The sequence below is a fragment of the Amia ocellicauda genome, chromosome 9 (genome assembly GCF_036373705.1).
Source record: "Amia ocellicauda isolate fAmiCal2 chromosome 9, fAmiCal2.hap1, whole genome shotgun sequence".
NCBI classification, from domain to species: Eukaryota; Metazoa; Chordata; class Actinopteri; order Amiiformes; family Amiidae; genus Amia; species Amia ocellicauda.
Genome location: NC_089858.1, coordinates 10,247,737 through 10,267,798, shown reverse-complemented (window position 1 = coordinate 10,267,798; position 20,062 = coordinate 10,247,737). Strand labels below are relative to the sequence as shown.

General features: G+C 37.8%; 1 protein-coding gene across 2 annotated transcripts; it reads left to right on the top strand.

Annotated features, from left to right (window-relative positions):
- Window positions 1-22: 22 nt before the first annotated feature.
- On the top strand, window positions 23-16,144 carry mrrf (mitochondrial ribosome recycling factor). Of its 2 annotated transcripts, XM_066713076.1 has the most exons (7): window positions 25-110; window positions 4,192-4,395; window positions 4,736-4,885; window positions 8,290-8,408; window positions 12,736-12,827; window positions 14,995-15,154; window positions 15,516-16,144. In XM_066713076.1, exons 2-7 carry the CDS (start codon window positions 4,218-4,220, stop codon window positions 15,591-15,593), a joined length of 777 nt encoding a protein of 258 aa, XP_066569173.1. In that variant the 5' UTR covers window positions 25-110; window positions 4,192-4,217; the 3' UTR covers window positions 15,594-16,144. The 2 variants fall into 2 exon arrangements, with proteins under 2 accessions (XP_066569175.1, XP_066569173.1); XM_066713078.1 differs by lacking the exon at window positions 4,736-4,885 and having other exon boundaries at window positions 23-110.
- The last annotated feature ends 3,918 nt before the right edge of the window (window positions 16,145-20,062 follow it).

The window sequence follows — 20,062 nt, the reverse complement described above, 5'->3', positions numbered from 1 at the left end:
TCTTTTCGCGTCTCGGTGACGTTTTACACATATTTCGCAGTTCCTTGATGATGTACTGGGATGTACCGTTCTTCAGCCTGTTTTCGGACATGCTTTGAGAGGACATTTCAGTAAGTACAGTAAACTGGATAATTGAAATGAAATACACATTTGTGTTGTTTTTAAAAGCTGAATGACCAATTACGTGTTATGCCTTTCACATTCACGCCGACGCACTTTATGCAGCGTTCGTTGATTTTCTAAAATGAAACTGTATCCTATCAACCTTATCTGTTTTGCATTGCCACTGAACTCGCACAAGTACAACTTAAACAAAATAATGATCTACTGTCTGAAAGAATGTGCTGTAATTGTCTAACTTAAGCTGTGCAACTACACAGCTTGCAATGATGTCCATGACGTTGAATACATAGTAGCAGAACAGCTAACACAATCAAGACTTTTAGTTATTATTACTTGCAGACCCCAGATTTATATATGTTTAGTGGTTGTGCAGCAATAGTGTGGAGCTGGGGTGGAAAGCTAAGTTGCCATCTGTGTGGAAAATACACAAAATGCACCCCTCAGGTTAAGTGACCAATGGAAGAATAAGGCTTGTGCTATTGCTTAATATATCTGGGTCGGACAGGTTCGATATGGAAGCTACACGGAAAATAAATAATATCACAGACACAGGCCTGTTCAGTTCTGGCTTTGGCAGCTGCAACTGCGATCTCAAACTACACACAACACGAGCAGAGTTGCACCTGCGATGTTAGTGGTCGCGACCTTGTAGCGCAGATTTGCACAGTTCTGCACACATCTGCACGTTTCTAGTAATGTAATTGGTTTAAAGGGGCAGAACTGCGGACAAGTGTACTACTACAGTATAATAAGTTATTACTAGGCGACAGACTAGGCAGTAAGTAATGACTAGTTTTTATTCATGTAAATAATAACTATGTATAAGCACTTGCAGTAACTTAACTATGCAGTAGTTGCAACACCTTATTTCTCCTCTACATTTCTGACCTTTATGACATTGTTTGGTGGCAGATACTTTTTAATCGCATATGACATTGCCCTCCCATGCGTACTAAATTGTTTGGTCGTGTATGACACTTTTTGGTCATGTATGACATGTTTTTGGTCATGTATGGCACTTTTAGGTCGTGTATGATACTTTTTTGGTCTGCCCTGTACCACACTTTAGGTCATGTTATACAAACATCTTGTTTGCTCTTTCCTCTGTGTTATCAATTATTATAATGCATTATAATAACAATAAAGAACAACAGCAGCCTATATACAGTCTACTATCTAGCAAGCATATGTAGAGAACACTGGTGTGTTGGGGTTTAAAGTAATGTATCCATGTGCTGAATAAAAGAGATGTAAATGCATGATAACCAATTCATTGAATCACGTCCTCTCTTCTTGAGATAAAGACATTAACACTTACTCTGCACAAAACACTCTTCTCTGAGATCAGATGCAGGCCGAGGATCACACACACGCAAGGGAACCAGCTGTCCCCGTTGTTTAAACCTTGAAAAGACGGGCAGTATTGTAGCCAACACCTGGACGGAGTTTTTCTGCATGACTTCCATTGTAAAGGCAACCACTGTTTTGTACTTGCTTTCAAACTGCTTGCTGATAGTAACAATTCTTCCTGACAAAAAACAAAAAACAAAAAAAACTCATAGAATTTATGCATTTAAAGTTTTTTTTTTTTTTATTTTTTTTTTTTTACTAAAAACAAGTTTGTCTCTCATTGAACCTGTGTCCCACACATCATTAACCATGATAAAATCAGAGCCGGGATTTGTTTTGGAAAGCCTCTAAAGATATCCCTTGTGATGAGCGTGTGCTAAAATAACACAGTAGAGATATTATTGATACAGTAGACAACAGAAACCTGTCGGGATGGTCTCTGCCTGTGGTCGTTGCAGAAACACAAAGTGAGGTTATATTTTGACTAGGCTGAAATTTTAAACCAAGCTTTAACACTTTGTGGAGCTGAAAAATGAGGTATCCACTGTTTGCGACAGCCTTTAATATGTATTTTGTTATGTTTGTGCTGTAGATGGCTGATGGTTTTATAATTTATTTCTACTTGGATCAGTTTTTTTATTTTAAAATAATTTTTTATTATAAAGAATCATTTTTTTAAATAAATAAGTATGGATAATACTTCTTTTGAGGTAGATTTTTGTTTTTGCAGAATTCATCAAATTAAATAGTCATTTTTATATTCAACACTGAATGCAGTAAAACAATAAAAGATATCCAAGGAAACCAAGTTTGAACTTTCAATATTTAATCATATAACGGGACATTTTAATTATTATTCACCTTATGTATATTCCTCCAGTGGATCTTTAGGTCCCTGTTTTCTTATCTGCATTCAGAATCAACAAAGCTTTCTGAAGACTTGTTTTTCTGTGACAGACTGGTGTTCAATAGGTAGAGCCCTCTCCTGGCTAGTCACAGTGTTGCCTGTGTTTCGTTATAGGTGTCTGTTTTACCTCTTTCATGTTCGTATTAGATTAAGCTATTTTCATGTGATTTCTTGAAATGTTTTAGTTTTCATTTTTAACTGGAAATCAGCTCAAGCTCGTTCAAGATTCTTAAATCTTATATAATAAAAAATAAACGGACACTTCCTAGTTATCCCATTGCTTTTGAGCTGTACGGTAGATTTTGTTCAGGTTTGGATGCTACCTGTAATTGTAATTGCCCTGCATTTTGCATTTCTCAGTAAACTGCAGATGAACCCCCTCATATAAGTCCTTACCCTGGAGAATGGGTGGGAAGTCAATGCATGAAGGTTTTGGAGCGCTCAGAAGCCAAACGTATTGTGTCATGTTGTGCAACTCATACATTCAGCTTTCTCAGCAGAGCACTCTCTCGGGAGAACTGCTTCCCTTCGAGGCTGTGTTGTTGCACCATCATTTGTTAAATATAAGAAAGAAAAACATACTTATAATGCACTCTATTCCCAGTAGAAATATTGGAAATAAACCAGGATTTTTTTTTTTGGGGGGGTAATTAACATACATCTTTGAAGAATCGTGTTTGCTTAAATGTCCAGAATATAAGGGAAAATAATATAGCAGAACATCAGTTCTGATGGAGCAGATGAATAGTAATACTTCATGAGGTCCTATGAGGGAGGAGAAAATAGATTTATGATGGAGGAAATTGCTTGTGCTTAGTACAGCTATTATAGAATAATCTTTTGGGCTTCACTCTACCTATACTTTCTGTGCACTTTACTACGGAGGCAATACATGAATAAATTAATGTTTAATCTGAATAGTTTTTGAGAAACAGTTACATAAATGCTGCTACTACAACTTTACATTTTTTTACAATATTCCTAATTTAGCATAGTAAAATGATCAGTTTAATTGCCTGAGGCTGCATCCTGCAGTCATTTTTTAATTTGACCTTTCTACTTGCGGTTAATTGTTTCAGATGGTCACCAGGTGAAATGTAATTGGTTGGGTTACTCTACAGAAATCCCTGTCGGCCTCCTCACACTACAGTGCGAATGTTACAGTCCCACCCTGCTCAATGCCTTTGTTCTGTCAAGAGTTCCCTGTCTGCCAAAGATAAAGTGCCACTGTCTCCTTGTTGTTCTTGCCCATGGAAAGCCAAGGTGCCAGCACAATTTGCCACTCACTTTATGAAAACGTTAACACTGATTTAATCCTGATTACGGCTCTCTCCTTTCTGAAGGCATAAAACCTAATGACAGAATGACTGATGCTGTACTTGGCGTGTTTGCAGAAAGAAAATGTTTAGTTAAGCAAGCTGCAAAGCCCAAACCTAACAATGCTGCCTTATCTTGTTACTCTAGCACTTCTGCGATGAACAAGGAAAAAGTGGCTGTAACCCTTTCGTTACTCCTATAGGACCCCCACAAGTCCAGATAACCACTTTTAATGCGGAGCGATTGTTGCCAGATATAAGGAAATCATGATCGACAGTGCTGTGCAACATGTTCACAATTAACATTAAGAATTGTTCCAAAAACCTGATCTGGTGTAAGCTTCCCATCTTACACTGAAATTACAAAAGGAGCATCTGGTGATAAGAAGAAAATGAAAAGAAACTGAACAGTTTTTATATTATAATTTTACCGTTGATTACAGTCAGTGATGGATCTCCATTCTGTAGATCAATTATGGTGCCTTGTTCCCTCAGGTTGCATTGTGGGGTGTGACACAGTGATGGCACTAAGTCGTGTTGGCCTGCTGCGGCCAGTGCTGGGCAGATCCCTGCCGATTCTCGCGAGGTCGCCGCTGCAGCCCAGCGTGGGCCGCTCTGCCCTCCTCCAGTACGGCTGCCGGCAGTGTGAGGCCCTTTTCTCGGCTCAGAGCAGGCTTTATGCAACCAAGAAAAGCAAAGGTAGGAGACTCTGCCACTCAATCACCGTTGTTCTCCACTTCTGTTCTGTATTTATTTTGTGATAAGAAGAGCTATAACCCCAGTATCTTTCATTATCACTAAGATTAAAACAACAGCAACATCCTTCTTCTGTCTGGGAGTTGATTTTCCTTATAATAGGTATGATCAGCTTAGTAGTTTTTCTTTTCAGTGTGTGTATATATATATATATATATATATATATATATATATATATATAATTTCTCCCTGTGTAGTGCTAGCTGTTGAGAAACTACTGTTTTATATATATATATATATATATATATATACACACACATTTTTTTTTCTACATAATTTGCAGCTAAAGGGAAAGGCCAGGCTAAAGTGAGTATCAATGCAGCACTTGTGGAAGATATCATTAATCTGGAGGAGTTGAAAGACGAGATGAACACAGTGATGGAGAACCTCAAGCAAGATTACAGCAGGCACTTAAACATCCGCTCTTCAGTCGGTCAGTGTTTTAATATTCTTCCCACTGTTATACACCTACAGCCGTGCTAACTCCTAGGAAATGGGGTGACATTGTGCAGTATAAACTAGGTGTGTGCCTTATATACAGATATCTGTTTACAATAACATTTAAAGCACCCTGCTATGATTCAACCTCTTCAGTTTATGAATTCAGATGATGTCCTTAAAATAAATAAAACAACACACTCCCTTGGGCTCTCTGCTGTACAGATCGTGTAGCTTATTACAACAGGGTATTTGTAAAACGGTTTTCCGTTTTAAAATAACGTACCAAAAGTATTTTAAAGTGCAACAGTTATTTCAAGCAGTGCCAGCACTATTGTACCTGCCTTCATAAAGAAACAGACCCATAACTCGGTGCATCACAGTGTTAAAGCGTTTGCTTTAAAGAACGTCTCGGCGGAAGGTAAGGATATTTTTAGGCCCTCGTAAAAATCTAACCTTTTCAGAGTGCCACCATAGAAAGAGATCTGGTGCTCGACAAAGTGCTTATTGCTCATAAATTAGAAGCTAATGGCAATAGTTCAGTACTCATTTTCTTCCATCATTACCAAGGTTACGTGTAGAGCAGATCATAGTTGGCTCTATTTCCTTAAACACTTCCATGTCAGGGCACCTCGCCTCAATTCTTCGGAGTATATTAGACATCCCTCAGGGGGCCTGCTCTCTGGCAGCACACCGCGAGCTCAGAGGGATGTTTACTCATGGACGGCGTCAAGTTTACAAGAGTAAAGCTGCACGTGTCGACTGGATTCATTCAGTAGACAATGCAGCACTTCACTAGTGCCGTTGGAAGTGAGATTCTGCCCACCGCAGGAATGACGTGTGAACTTCTAGTTATAGCTTTATAAATCTGATCCTTCATATGCTTCCACTTTAGGTACCATGCATCATTAATTCATTACTGTCTGAAATGCTTGTAAAACAATCAAAATAGATGCACATTACATAAATGTATCAATTATAATATATATTTGGAGCAGGGAATCTTTTGATATGTCTGTGCACTTACAGAACTTGTTGTGCTGCAAATTGCTTTGCCTTTCATTTTAGAACTTAAATAGCTCTCAAATAACGTCCGCCATCTCCTCCTCTTCTGTCACAGGGCCAAATACAGGCTTACAGATAGACATTAGATGTCATAGGATTAAGGTCTGACAGTGAACTTAACTAGGAAAAAAAACTAAAATACCAGTGTAGGATGATGAAATTAAATGACATAATTTTTAGTCCATAGATGGATTATTAATGCTTGCATCTGGATTGTATTATTTCTGATCTTTATTGTAAAATAAACCTAAGGGCACCTACAGTCAAGGAAGAGCTTTGTGAAATGATTCATCATCTCATCGTTGAACATCAGCTCATCATTTTTAACTGCACTGCAAGTTAAAGGTAATATATGCACATCTGGATACAATGCACAAGTTACAAAGATGCGTTACAGCACACAGAGTTAACATAAGGTTACCTTTTCCCTTTGGATAGCAATAGCACAAAACCGCTAATATGTTACAGTAACATTCAACCAAATACATTGTCCGGCTTTTACCAAGTCAGCGCTTTATGGTATCATCCAGTCATGAGCCCTATTGCCAGTAAGGAGAAGAAAAGGATCTCATGCATCCAATACAATATTGTACTGTAGTCTTTTTTTTCTCTGCACTGAAAAGGTATGGCAGTAAACAAGATGACTATGTTAGTTTGTTAGATTTGGAATGAAACAGTCAGCCTCTGAATTATCTTTAGCTTTGTGGAAATCTGAAATCTACATATTTTACGTCCTCTATTAGTTGGGTCTTGAAATACAGACATTTAGGCAGCCAGGAGAGCCACGCTTGGGTTTTATTAAGGTGGCCGTGATACAGTTTGAGAACTAGCTCACTGTTGTGCTTCACTTCCCTCCCAGCGGTGGCAGACTGTTTCCATCAGTCAACGCTTTGTATGCCACACAGTCCAGTACAGTAAGGCTTTCAGAGCCAGTAAAACTAAGCAATGTCCTGACCAGGAAGAGTCCATTTTTGTTAATCACTTCCTCACTGATTTTTTTTTTCTCTGTGAAAGGGAAATGTCAAGATGTCTAGTAGAAGTGTTAGCAGATGTGGTGAAGAAGCCAGTTTTCAGGTAATGCTCTGGCACACCAGGAAAAGTCCAATTGGTGGCAAATTAGCCTTCTGACAGATTCCATCATACGTGTGTCACAGTTGTGCTCCACAGTCTTAGGCAGAATTAAGCCTTTGCATCCCAAACATAATACGCCAGACAGCTCATCCTGAAGAATAAGTAAAATAAATAGAAGTCATTTGGTGCAAGTCTTTATGTTTTTCTTGCCTACAGAGACTGAATAATTCATCAGGTTTTATTTTTAACCAGTATCGTAAATTTAAAAGTATTGTAATTGGCCACATTTTAAATGTGTCAAAACAGAGACTTTTATGACAATGACCCGGGAACTGCTTAAAGTTGTCAGTGCTGACACATTCCAAAACACCAGCAGAATAATTCAATTGTGAGTAAAGAGTGTTGCTTTTAAATCACTTGCTGCTAAATGTGCAAACAATTACTGTTCTGTTGGGTATTGTGTGAAGAAGAGATACAACTGAAGGAAGAGGCTAGTATGGACTTGGTATCAAGGACATGTAGAATAGGCAAGTGGGAAATGTTAATCACCTGTGAAGAATGTCCTGTAAAACCTGTCTTCTGAGGTTTTATTCAGCCAGCAGTATGTTAATGAATCTCGCACGAGTTGAAATTCTGTTCACAGAAAAATGCTAGATTTTGAAAGTGTTTTTAGTAAGTCTCGTGCATAGATTTAAATTTAGTCAAGAAAAAAAATCCACCGGCAAAGGAAGGAGGATCAAAGGCAATACAATTGTACAAAGTATGTTGGCTAATAATGCTGCGGCTCAGCCCCACATTGCAAGCATCCCTTCAGCAAAGAATGGAAGAAAAAAGGAAAAAACGCTTGTGAGTTAAAACAGACTGGCGGAAGGGAAGCATTTTGGCCAATGTACCTCAGTTTCCATGACTGGGGTCCACAGTGCAGAAACGAGGGGAGGAATCTGGAAAGCCTTTATATTGTAGATATGGAAATGCAGCCTTCAAAGTCCACTGCCATAAACTATGGCCTAAAGTCACATGTGGAATAAAGAACCTTCTAATTTCACTTCTGATAAACACAAATAAAGGTCTAAACCATTACATAATTAGACAGTGGCTTCTAAATTATAATAGAGTTATGATCGAATTTTAATTGCTGTCGGACGGGAGAGAACCAGATGTCTTTTCAAGGCGTTTAATCAGGAGTTCGGTTTGTTTACTTCTGTCCTGCTGGGCTTTGCCAGCAGAAGACTTAAATGAGGCTTATTTTCTTTCACTTACTAGGTACATTAGACCACATTTCAGTGAGCACAAACGATGGGAAGTTTCCATTAAACCAGCTCGGGCAGATTTCCATGAAGTCTCCTCAGCTCATCCTAGTAAATATGACCAGCACCCCAGAGGTAAGTTTGACTCTGAAGTAATATGTGTATATTAAGTGTTTGTTTATTTATTTATATATGCAACTTCTGAGATATGTAATCTCTGAGGAAAATGACCATTGAAATGTTTTTTTTGGTTATTTTTAATTGATTCTGCGGGTGACAACTTATTTTGGAAAGCATAATAACCTTGCCAAAGCTGAAAAGGCAAATAAAGGCATTACCCTGGATGTACGTGCCAATGAGCTGGTTTGGATAGTTTATCAGTTGCATTGGAAGGGCCCCTGTTGGCACACACACTTACACAACAAACACACAGTGGCAGAGCATGTTTATTTGCAGAAGAGAGTGGGCATGCAATATGCCTTGGGATTGCATTCTCCATCTCAACAATGGACACTGGTTTTGATTGGGAACTGCTGGATAGAGCTGGCCCCTACTCCTTTATCGTATTATTAGCCCAGAGAAAAGAAAGAGCTAGGATTAAGCACATGAAGTACAAACACTGAACTAAAAGAGAGGAAGGTAGCTCGTTGGTAATCTTTCACCGCACGATGAAAGCTTTCTTGCCATGCAGAGACTACTGACTACAGACAACTACTGTTGTGGCTATGCTTTTTTTGGTGCATTCTGCCCAAACCTCTGCTTTCTAAGAGCTTGCATGTAAGACTGCTGGTATCAACATCTTTTGCAGTTGAAAACCCAATCTGTTTTTGTCATATTCAGACAAATTGATTGATTATTTGAAAATGTCTTTGTTCTTAAAGCGCTCTCTTGAAACAAAGGCCAAAAGAATCTGGCTGGCTGTCAAGGAAAGGAAATGACCCAGGCTTCCACCTTGTATTGTTGATTTCACAAATGTGTTTTCTCTGCAAACACACACTCTTTCAGTGGTTCTCGTCCTTTTTTTTCCAATAACGCCCTCTGTTTTAATTTATCGGGAGCAGTATGGATTTTGATTTGATAGTCTCAAAGTTGAATAAATGTACGGTGCTTTATTTTCCCCAGATGAGGATCCTGTTCTGAAACTAAAAGCAAGAACTGTTTCTGGATTAATCAAAATAGTGTTCCCCTGCTGAACTTAAAATGATTTGATCCAGGCTGCTGTTTCACATGCGCTTAACTGCAGCTGTCACCTTTGTTTTTTCTCTGTACCATGTTCATTTCTAATTTACAATGATCCACCTATGACTGAGAGATTAATATGCAAGCAAATAATGAAAGCAATCCCATACACAAACTGAGACATTTCACCTTTATTTTAATGATTGTTAAATGTAGTTGTATTATGAGTGTTTTTCCTTTTTTTAGGAATCATTGAAGATATTTAGAACACTAAGGAAGAAATATAGTGATCATTAATAATAATAATAAAAAAAAACTTTCATTTTGCAGCTGGGGTTATTTTCCCATTTAAGAATTATTCTTTTTGCTGACGCTCAATCAGAAAGACTGATGAAGTCATATTTCAGTGCTGCTCTATAGAGAAGAACTTGCTCTTGGGAGTTTTTATCCTGTGTTAACTTCACTCTAAGGGAACAGTGTTGATCATGGTTATGTGGTCTTTCCTTTGAGGAGAGTGGGGGAGGGGGTTAGACAGAGAAACTTAATTGGAACTGTACAGTGTATGTCCAGGGCAATTGTGCAAGTCTCTGGCTATGGACAGAACTAACTATATCAATTATATCTGTCAATAAATTCATTCTAAAAGACTACTTTGTTTATTGCTCATAATGATTGCCATTGCTCATATATCAGACAAGTGTAAATTGGAATTTGTGGCATATAATTTATTCATTAGTGAATGATAATTTGACTTCCTGATTTGGTACTTCTGTTGATATTAATGCCATACTCAATGAAAATACAACACTTCACAGCTACTCATTTTTTCTGTGTTGAGGACTTTTGCTGATGGAATAGGATAGTTGGCACCTTTTGCTTCGAGATCTGACATGATGCATTTCCAATCATTGCCAGTAGAGGGCATTGTTGTCGTTGCTGGCAATCAGCTGTATAAAATGTATAGAAAAAAAGTATTAATTTGGCAATAAGATATTTAAGTACTAAGTATCCAGGTTTCAGAATTTCTGTGGAGATTGTTGTTTTTGCAAAATGTCCCCAATCAGCCAACATTGACAATTTCCAGTAGGAACAGTGTGAGAAGCATGTCTCAAAACTTTTCTTCGTGCGTAATGGCCTTTTCGCAACATTTCCTTTTTTTAAATGGATGTCGTTCCCTCTGTGACGAAGGTGCATCCCATCTGCGAGGCATCACTATTTAGAATCGGATGCTAAACTCCCTGGAGTTGTCCTGGATTAGTATTTCCAAACAAAACTAGTTGGTGCTCTTTGTGGTTTTGCTGTTCCTGTAACACAAGCAAAAACAGCCAGGAGGAAAACAATTTTCCTTTTCCTTCACTGCAAATTGCACCAGTGCTGTGAGCGTGCATTATGTCAAGACGCACCAGGTTCCTGCTTGGAATAGTATGTAGAGCTGGGTAGTTCTATACCCGTGCTGATGTTATATAATGTATATTCATATATCTTATATCCCTACAGGGAAAAAAAGCAAGTAGCAAGTTCTGCAAATTATTGTTTTTTGTTTTGTTTGTTTTTATACACAAATACTAAAGCAATGGGGTCTTTATACCTTTCTTCCTTAAAGCACAGCTGTGCTCATGTTCTACAGTTGAAGGAAATGACTCGGGATGACACTTTGTCAATATAAATTGCCTGCAAGGAGCTCTTAATGATGGGAAGAGGGAAAGAGGCCACAGCACGGCCTTCACGTAGTGGTCAACACTGCTACTCCTTTCTCCTTCAGCTTTCCCCGTCGGTAATGCTGCCTAGAAGAGAACTCCAGTGGCAACTCAATTACCTTCTATTAGCTAACAGGCAGGCAAAAATAACACTGAGGTGACTGCAGACGAACAAAAACAAACACTTTCTTAATGAATCCCATAAATTAAGTATATCCCCAGGAGAAGGTATTGTTTTTACTAATTTATTTTATAAGAAATACACTGGCAAACTGAAATCCTAAGCTGAATGGCAAGTAACAGCTAAAGTATAGAAAAACATGACAAATGAAAACATTTGAGCACTAAGTTTAGTACATATAGTACAAAGACTTTTAAGGCAGAATGTGTGGGTTTGTATATGTTCACAAGGTCTTCTTAACAAAATGCTTTTATTCAAACCAGGTAAAACTTAATTCACAGAATATCCGTTATCTTTCTAGGACGCCGTAGTGTGTGTGTGGTTTTGGCAGTCTCTGGTTTTCTGCTTCATAATATGATGTAAATGTAATGTAAATAAATATCCAGAGATCAAAAAATGCCTTTTCTAAGTCCACTAATTATTTGAAATTAAATGTAGTGCTCTGTCAGTGTTTCCACATAACAATATAAAAATTTCAATGGTTACAAGGGATAGGACAATTAAACAAAGGTATGTAGTATATTTATCAACCCAGTAGAGAAAATAATCAGAGGTTAGACTGTTTTTTGGCAGTAAATTGGTCCAAACAGAAAAAACAAAAAACTAAAAAATCCTATAATCTCTGGTAACTCCCCATGGCGAATGCATTACTTGGGGAAAAATGTCAAATAATAAAGGAAATGTACATTTCTTTGCCGATTTATTTCACTTTTAGCTCTTGAGGGTTTCTTCCACAAAGTTTCTTAAATAAATGGTTCTGTGTGCTGTTTTTCAACATGGCGATTAAGAATATCAAGAATGTCACATTATATTTGTACTTTCTGCAAGGTTGTAAGGGACATTTTTGACCAATTTTCAGACGGTCTGCCTGTAGCTTGAGCTGATCCTGCTCGTTACAGCTTCAGGGAGATGCAAATGACTCCACAGGCTCGGTGTCCTATCCCGAGTAAATGATTAAGTGTGTGATTAAAATTATCCCAGTTGGGTGATTAAATCAATGAATAAATTATATAGAAACACAAAGAAAATCCAAAAATCTGTATTTTTAAGTGCATGCATGTTTAACACACACAGATGTATAACCAGCTCTGGAAACCCCTGTCCATCGCTCTAGTGTTTCAAAGGAACGCCCAGAGGGGTTCAGTGTTAACCAGTGACCTTAAGCCCCAAACAACTCCCCAGTTTTTCTATATCTATATTTTTTTATTTATGCTTGTTTTTGTTTTTTCTGTTCAGTTCAGGGATCAAAGGCAGTCTAGTCCAATATAGCTTCCTGATATTCCTGAAAACAGAAGTAAATGTTTCCATGTTCTGGCAACATAGGTTAGTGAGCCAGAGACCCCTCGCCTAGCAGCTGGTAGTAATTATTTCCCTAATGCCCTGTGTCTTTGGTCTGGCTTTGCAGGCTACAGCAGCCGCCGCGAAAGCCCTCCGAGACAGCGGCATGAACCTAAACCCCGAGGTGGATGGGACCATGATCAGGGTGCCAATTCCTAAGTAAGTAATTGAAGGTCACCTGGGCAAGGTTGACGCTGTGGAGTTCTTCAAACTGGGAGGGTGTGTTTCTTGTGTTTGTGCCTGTGCGTGCCCATGTATGTGCCCAATTGATGGGCTTTTATAACTATTCCCAAGTGATCATCTGATTAGTAGCCCCTAATACTATATTCGATTTTTTTTTTTTTTTTTTTTTTTTGTAATCATTATTATTCATGTTACCAAACTAACAAAATAAACATTCCTTAGAGAGCTGAGAAAGTGTGATGGATGGTGTGATAACACCTTGACCTGTTTTGTTCTAAGAACTTAATGATCTCCCCTGTTTATTCCACATCTTTTAAATGCTAGAAACTCAATCCTGACTTGCTAAACTACATATAATGGGCTTCGTTATTATTGTTCTGAATTCAAAAGGCTCATTTCTCCCATAGCACAACAAAAATGTAATACCAAATCCAATTCTTATGGCTCCTTCTGGTCCCCATGCACATGACTACACACATTCCAGCAGTGTTTGAAATTAGAGTTCTTAGCTAAAAAAAAAAAAATGTAATGGGGTTTCATTTACATATATATTTTCCAGAATATATCATTTAACAACCTTTCATGGTAACAGTTATTTGCCCATTCAGAGTAAAGGACACCTATGTCCTAGATTATTGTATGTTCTGTTTTTTGTTCAGTAAAACATCACTCTCCTCCTGTGTTTAGTTTTAACACTAAGCAGTGTTTCAAAATGCACAATAAAGAACCATTTGTATGCTATTTATCAATTATTTGTGTTTACTCTTTTTAACTAAATGTTAAAAAACCTTATGTTAACCATACTTGCAGAGCACGAAAGGGTAAAATGTAACAAAATGGAAAAACACTATTTGACTGCTTCCTTACAATGGTAAGGTTTCCTTGTGATATGCACATGACCACTCAGGACAGGAATGTTTTCTAACCTACTTTTGAGAAACAGAGGAAGTCAAGTTGATTGACAGCTGTGCCCTTACAGTTTCAACAAACATTTTTATTACAGCCCAGTCTTTGAATAGTAATAACACACTTGGCTTCCAGTGTATGTTTTTACCCTGGGAGCTGTGACTTGATGAATCCCTAAAGCAAGGCCATTCAGTTCTCATTTGTAGTCCAGATCTCAATGTGTTATATCAGAGGTCTGTGTTTTAATTATAGCCCTGAAGTAAGTAGTAGTTTAAATCAACACATGGATATTTAAGGTAATTTAAAATGAATTAATTATATTATTATGACTGGAAACAAAGCAAGGCGCAATGCTGTTTTTGTTAGTTTTTCTGACTCTTAATTTACTTGAAATTGAAAAAAGTTATTATAATGCTTTCCATTTTTGCATCCTGTGTTCAAAACATACTGTCAATTACTAATTGGTCTGATTGTCCAACATAGATAGAATTCTTTGCAAATGCCCAAAATCATTTAATAAAAAAAAAACTGTGTGCAGTTTGTGAAGAGTAGCAAACAACAAGATGTGTTTAGACCTAACTTGCCCAGAGAACGGACTCTACAAAGAAAGCTTAATACATTAGTGTGTAACTTTACTTTTTTAATGCAATATAATCCATGCTTTTGAAATGTAACAAAACTTCAAGGAATCTCTGTCAGCATGATCGCACAGCAGGTGTTTTTAATGCATCAAACGAGAAGAAACACCCATTCAAGCAATCATCCTAAACAACAACATTTGCATTTCCAATGAGTTTCGCTTGCTTGATTGGCCCTGAATAAGTAATTAACTTTATTGTTTTCAGTAAACAGATGTCAGTGGTGGCGTGTGTTTACAAACTGTATAATTATCTTTTTTTCTTCTTTTTTTTTCACCCCTGAATCTAAAGCACCACACCATCATTCAGAGTATTTATAGGTTACCCCACAGTCATTTGCATGGTTATCCAGTCAACTGGTAGACGGGGCACTAGGGATGGATGAATATTGTTCAACAGAATTAGACAGATGTGGTTCACTACTGCCAAAAGATACAGCTTTGCATTTTTTGCATTTAAGTCCAGCAGCATACTGATGTGTAAGGACTGATTGCTACAACTCAGTCTTAATGGTTATACCCCTAAAAAGAGAAATCAGGGGGATCAGTTATTTGTCCGTTCTGTTGTTTTTAATGCCTTCACCTCACTATGCTTTACAGAGTAACAAGGGAGCACAGGGAAAACCTGGCCAAGCTTGCAAAGCAGTTCAACAACAAGGCAAAGGAGTCCCTGAGGAGAGTCAGAGCCAACGCGGTGAATCAGGTGAAGAAATCGAAGGACGACGTTTCAGAAGATACCATCAGGTTAATAGAAACTCAGGTACAGCGTTTCTTCCCAATACACTACACATGAATGTTACCAAGAGTCCATTGAAATGGCTTTCTGGATTTGATAAATGTTTATTTTCCCCTCTTATAAAGGACAGTGTGAGATATATAACATGATATATAATTCCAAAGTGAAGCTTGGTAAGGCAATTGCTGTTTTTTCTAGTATTTCATATATACAGTGTTTAAGTGTAAAATGTCTCCTGTTCTGACTCTTTTTATACCCAGTTTACTGTATCATGATGTGCCCTTTATAATATGCTCTACTTACAAGGAGTAGCATTAATGTAGCTCAGATGCCTGGGTTTGTAGGAGCATTTGTTAATTTCATATTCCTCTACTGTATCTGACAGATTCAGCAAATGGCAGATGGTGTTGCAGCTGACATGGACAAACAACTTGCAACAAAAACCAAGGATCTTTTGGGATGAGAGTAACGGGAGCTGTTCTGATTTGTTGTTTTCTTCTGTGTAAGGGTCTACAGAAACAATCCTGTTCGTATATAGCCCCGCAAGTCTGAGCTGGAGTGAAATAAAAAAAATATAATAATTTAAAAAATAATCTCTGCACGTTGATAATTTGTGTCTCCAAAAACTGTTTGAGCAAGCGCCATAAAGCCATTATAGAGTATTTATGTATTTCACTCAGGCATAGACAAATCTTGGCATAGCACTTTATTGCTTGCTGGCTAATTTCTCTACACATTGTCAAGCAAGCAACTAAAAAAACTATACATTTTTTTTTATATGTGATTTTGGTCCTCCTTTTAATTAAAACCAAAACCACAAATATTGTTGACTTTTACATGTGCCACATTTACTGTAAACAGCTTGGTAAGGGCGTTGGGGCTTTAAAAGTGTCAAGATTATCACCAGCATTTGATTGCCATTCTATTGAATGGATTTTGCTCATTTAACCAGTCTCCCCCACCAGCATTAAGGAGTTCTACTAAAACTACCAAAATAAAGTAAAACTAAAGCAATATTTATGTTCAGTTTGTTCTAGAGAGCTCTCACCTCATATATGTTTCTTTAAATTATTGAATTTCATTTCCAAAAGTTTTTACACCCACTTTATTTGCCCCTCTTACTTTGATATGCAGTCTATGCATGAGCACAGGGGGAAGAGTGTCTTCTGATCTGTCTCTCTTCATCTGGAAAACCTGATGACTGAAATGTTGCCAGACAGTGCAATCTGCATTCAAGAAAGATGAATGCCCTAAACTGCAGGATAGAATACAGATTTGCATATGGCCCGATTTGCCTTTTTTTTTTTTAATCTGTTACCAACGTCCTAAAATCAGTTTCGACAGCAGGGCGCTCACTGTCTAGTATTATTTTGCTTCATACACACTGACACCTAGCAAACTGTCACCTGGTTATGCCAAGAGAACGTCTTGCAAGCTGTTTCCCATCCTATTGGGTTTGACAGTTTGGGAATTGAGTGTCTGCAGTTTGGGAATGCTGAATTTAAATCAGATCGGGTTGGATGTCGAGACCAGAGGTGACTCATCCATATTCAATCCTTGATTTAGTGGTTTGGTTAAAGCGTTGAAAGGAAATTTGAATTGGGCAATCCGTTTGAGGAGAAAAAGTTAGTGGAAGAAACGGCGCTGGGTGGACTGACGTGTGATCATAGTGTTGGATGATACTTAATAGAGGTTTTTATCTGGAATGCTAGACTTGGAGTATTAAAATGCTTGGAATATGAAACATTATCAACATGTTATGCAAACAGTCTGAAATCACATGGGTGTCTCTGGCCACAGTTGAACTGATATCAGCAGTAGTTTGGGGATTTCAGTGTGAGTGGTTTAATTCATATGCCCCGACACAAAACTGTAATCCCAGTATTAAAGCTATCTCCTCATAAGAAGGAATCCTCTTCAATAAACAAAGGAAATAACACATTATGTAGGACCTCCTATCTAAGGCATTGTTTTTAATGGATGAAAATACAATGTGGTCTTTAAATAAACAAAAGTTTATTTCATCTACAGACAAGGACATTTTTTTTTTTTTTTTTTTTTTTTTATTTAGGCTCCATATGTCAGTAATTTCAGGGCATTGTGTATCTTGGCCAAGAACAGCGTTTCATGATAGATGAATGAAGGAAAATCATAAGCCTCTGGCAGTAACAGAGACATGCAAATTGCTTTCAGCTGATTACTTTATTTTAGTTGACATTTATCAAGTAGATTACAGTACGTCTCCCTGTTTACTACTGTGAAAAACAGATAGAAAAGGAAAAACAGCAAGGAGACTTAATGGTTTTTTGCTGTAGAAAATATACAGCTCTAAATGGGTTCAGTAAACTTTTTAATTTGTTGTGTAGTAGGAACATCAGCTCTGGCAAACTCTTGCTCATCAACGCACACAGGTGCACAGTTTGTTTGCCAATTCAACTGTGACCTTCTCCTCTGAACCGTTAGGGTGAAGACAAACATGCTGTGAACACAGTAATAAGGCCAAACGCTGCAAGACCAAATACACTGAGACAAAACCATGATTTAGACTAGCCTGTGGTGCTTTTGGACCGTTCCAGTTGATTTCCACAAGACAGGCTTATGTAATTGTTTAATGTTGATGAATGTAAGATCAATTTGGTTATTGCGGGCATGCTCTCTACTCACGGCCTCTGATGTGCTCACAGCCTATTGTGTGATGATGGAAGCAGAGGCTTTTCTGGGGTGGGAAAGATTTTTCAAATTATTTGAATCTTGAATTGAATCTAGAGTGGGAAACGTTTATGGCTGTATACCTTCATATGGTGGAGGCATGTTTTACTGCACAGTTTCAGCACAAATGTGTCCACTGTCAGCTGCACAGATTGTATTTCCAATACCTCTCCACTATGAAAAGGGGAATACCAGGGACATACTTTTTTGAGGATTGAGTTGAGCTATGTTGCACAGGTACTAAAATGTAAAGGTGTATTAAAGTGAGTAAATGTGTTCTTCCTCGATGAAAGCTCTGATGCTGTTGCGACTGGATTGGTAAAATGAATAAAGAACTGTTTTCTGACAAGTGTGTTATACCGTAGGGACCATTTATGTGCCAGGCCTTCCAGATTTCTTTGTTGTTGTTGCAGATTTTACAGAAGAGTCTGAAAAGGCTGTTTAAGCTTGGTGTGGTTTTGGTGTGATATAAATATGATCTAGCTTGTTCCTAATACCACTCAACTCGCATTCCAGCTTAGGTAGCCCAAATTTGAGAAAAAAAAAATTCCCCTCGCTTTCCAAGTACCCTGGATGGCCGCCAATTCAAGTATTGGCCTCTGGGATTATACAGCATGTGCTATATTATAATAATAATGTGTGTGTGTGTGTGTGTGTGTGTGTGTCATTCCCATGCTGCCCCATATTCTAAACTTGGCATTACTCAGAATGAGTTCAGACTAATTTTAATAATAAGTAGAATAATGGTATTATTACAGTATTGTACTGGGATGTTCATACATGCAGTCGCTGCCACTGGCTTTATAGATTTTGTGAAATAGGACCACCCACAATCCAGTATCTTTAGGATCACTTTTTTTAATTCAGGTCATGAAGAAGTAGGCTGACTTGACTTGAGGCTTAAAGCTAGACTATACTGAAGTCTTGACTACTGCTGCAGGATGACATATCTGCTCCATCATTTGGGTGTGACTGTTGTTTCAGATGGAGCAGTGACAGAAGCACTTTGAGATTTCAGCTGTTGGGGAGAGACATTGCTGAAACAAGCGTATAAATGTGTTCTTGCATTCATACTCCAGTTAATCTCCAATGATTCCTGTATCATTTTTAAGACTAGTTCACTGAAGTTTATGAGTTGCTTTGGAAACCGGACGATGTGTACAGAATGTTTAGGTTTACAATTCTTTGTGGTCAAGCGTGTATGGAAAACAAATTAGTTTGTAAATTGTTGTTTTGATTGACAACAATGAAAATAAAACCTGGTTGTAGAGCAGGGTTGGCCTTTTTTTTTTCTTTTTTCTTGTTTTGTTTTTCTGCCCCAGATAATAAAGATCTATGTTTCAGGAGGCCAAAGCTTGTGTTAGTAAGGGAGCAGTCTGAAAAGCAGGGGGCTCTGGGTGTTACTTGAGCTGTAGTACCTGGCACAGAGGGAGCGATCTTAGGACACACCTGGCATCTGACATTAAGGACCCCAGGCCAGTGTTTGAGAGTGAACTTCTGTTTTGAATTTAAAAGAAAAATAGAAACTTTCCGATTGCATAAGGTAATAACTTGTCATCTCTTAAGGTAATGCAATTGATTCTCCTTGAGGCGTTCTTAAACCAAACTATTCCCAAATGTTGCACTGAAGTCATCTGCACCACGGCGATCAGAGCTGCCTTACACAATACAAGCATGGTGTAATTTTCCATCCATATATGTGTTAACACTGAGACCTGCAATCCAAAACAATTACTGCAATTTTTTCTATTGTGTTCCAAAAATGTGTCAAGTGCCTTGGATACACATAGACAATGACTGCTTCTGCTAGAATAATGTTGGTATTAGTCTTGACTTGAGATAAAGTAGAACATGATCTTGAAAATGAACACCTTGCCTAATGATCGGGATGACATACCATTTGAGTTAAGCTTGCCTTAACTCTGAAGTCAACACATTTTTGCCTTGACTTGTAGTTGTTGATTAATTAGAAACAGGTTGAAAATAATATATTTTTGAAGAACATCACCACTACTACACTTTGTTTTAATCTTATTAACACATTTTAAATATTGTGGAAATGCTTTGTGTTTTTCTGATTCTTTCCACAAGACTTAATCTGTAGACGAATAAATCACCCCAGGCTGAGCCAAAGCACTGTACAGTTTTACATCCTTGAAGTATAAAGGTTTGTTTACATGCATATCTTGCAGCCATTTTAAATCCAAATAAACTTTATTCATA

Bases quoted from the DNA above. Each gene is read 5' to 3' on its own strand.
- mrrf (XM_066713076.1), top strand. From the start codon at position 4,218: ATGGCACTAAGTCGTGTTGGCCTGCTGCGGCCAGTGCTGGGCAGATCC. The intron at 4,396-4,735 runs GTAGGAGACTCT...CATAATTTGCAG, and splicing joins TGCAACCAAGAAAAGCAAAG to CTAAAGGGAAAGGCCAGGCT. The intron at 15,155-15,515 runs GTACAGCGTTTC...TGTATCTGACAG, and splicing joins TCAGGTTAATAGAAACTCAG to ATTCAGCAAATGGCAGATGG.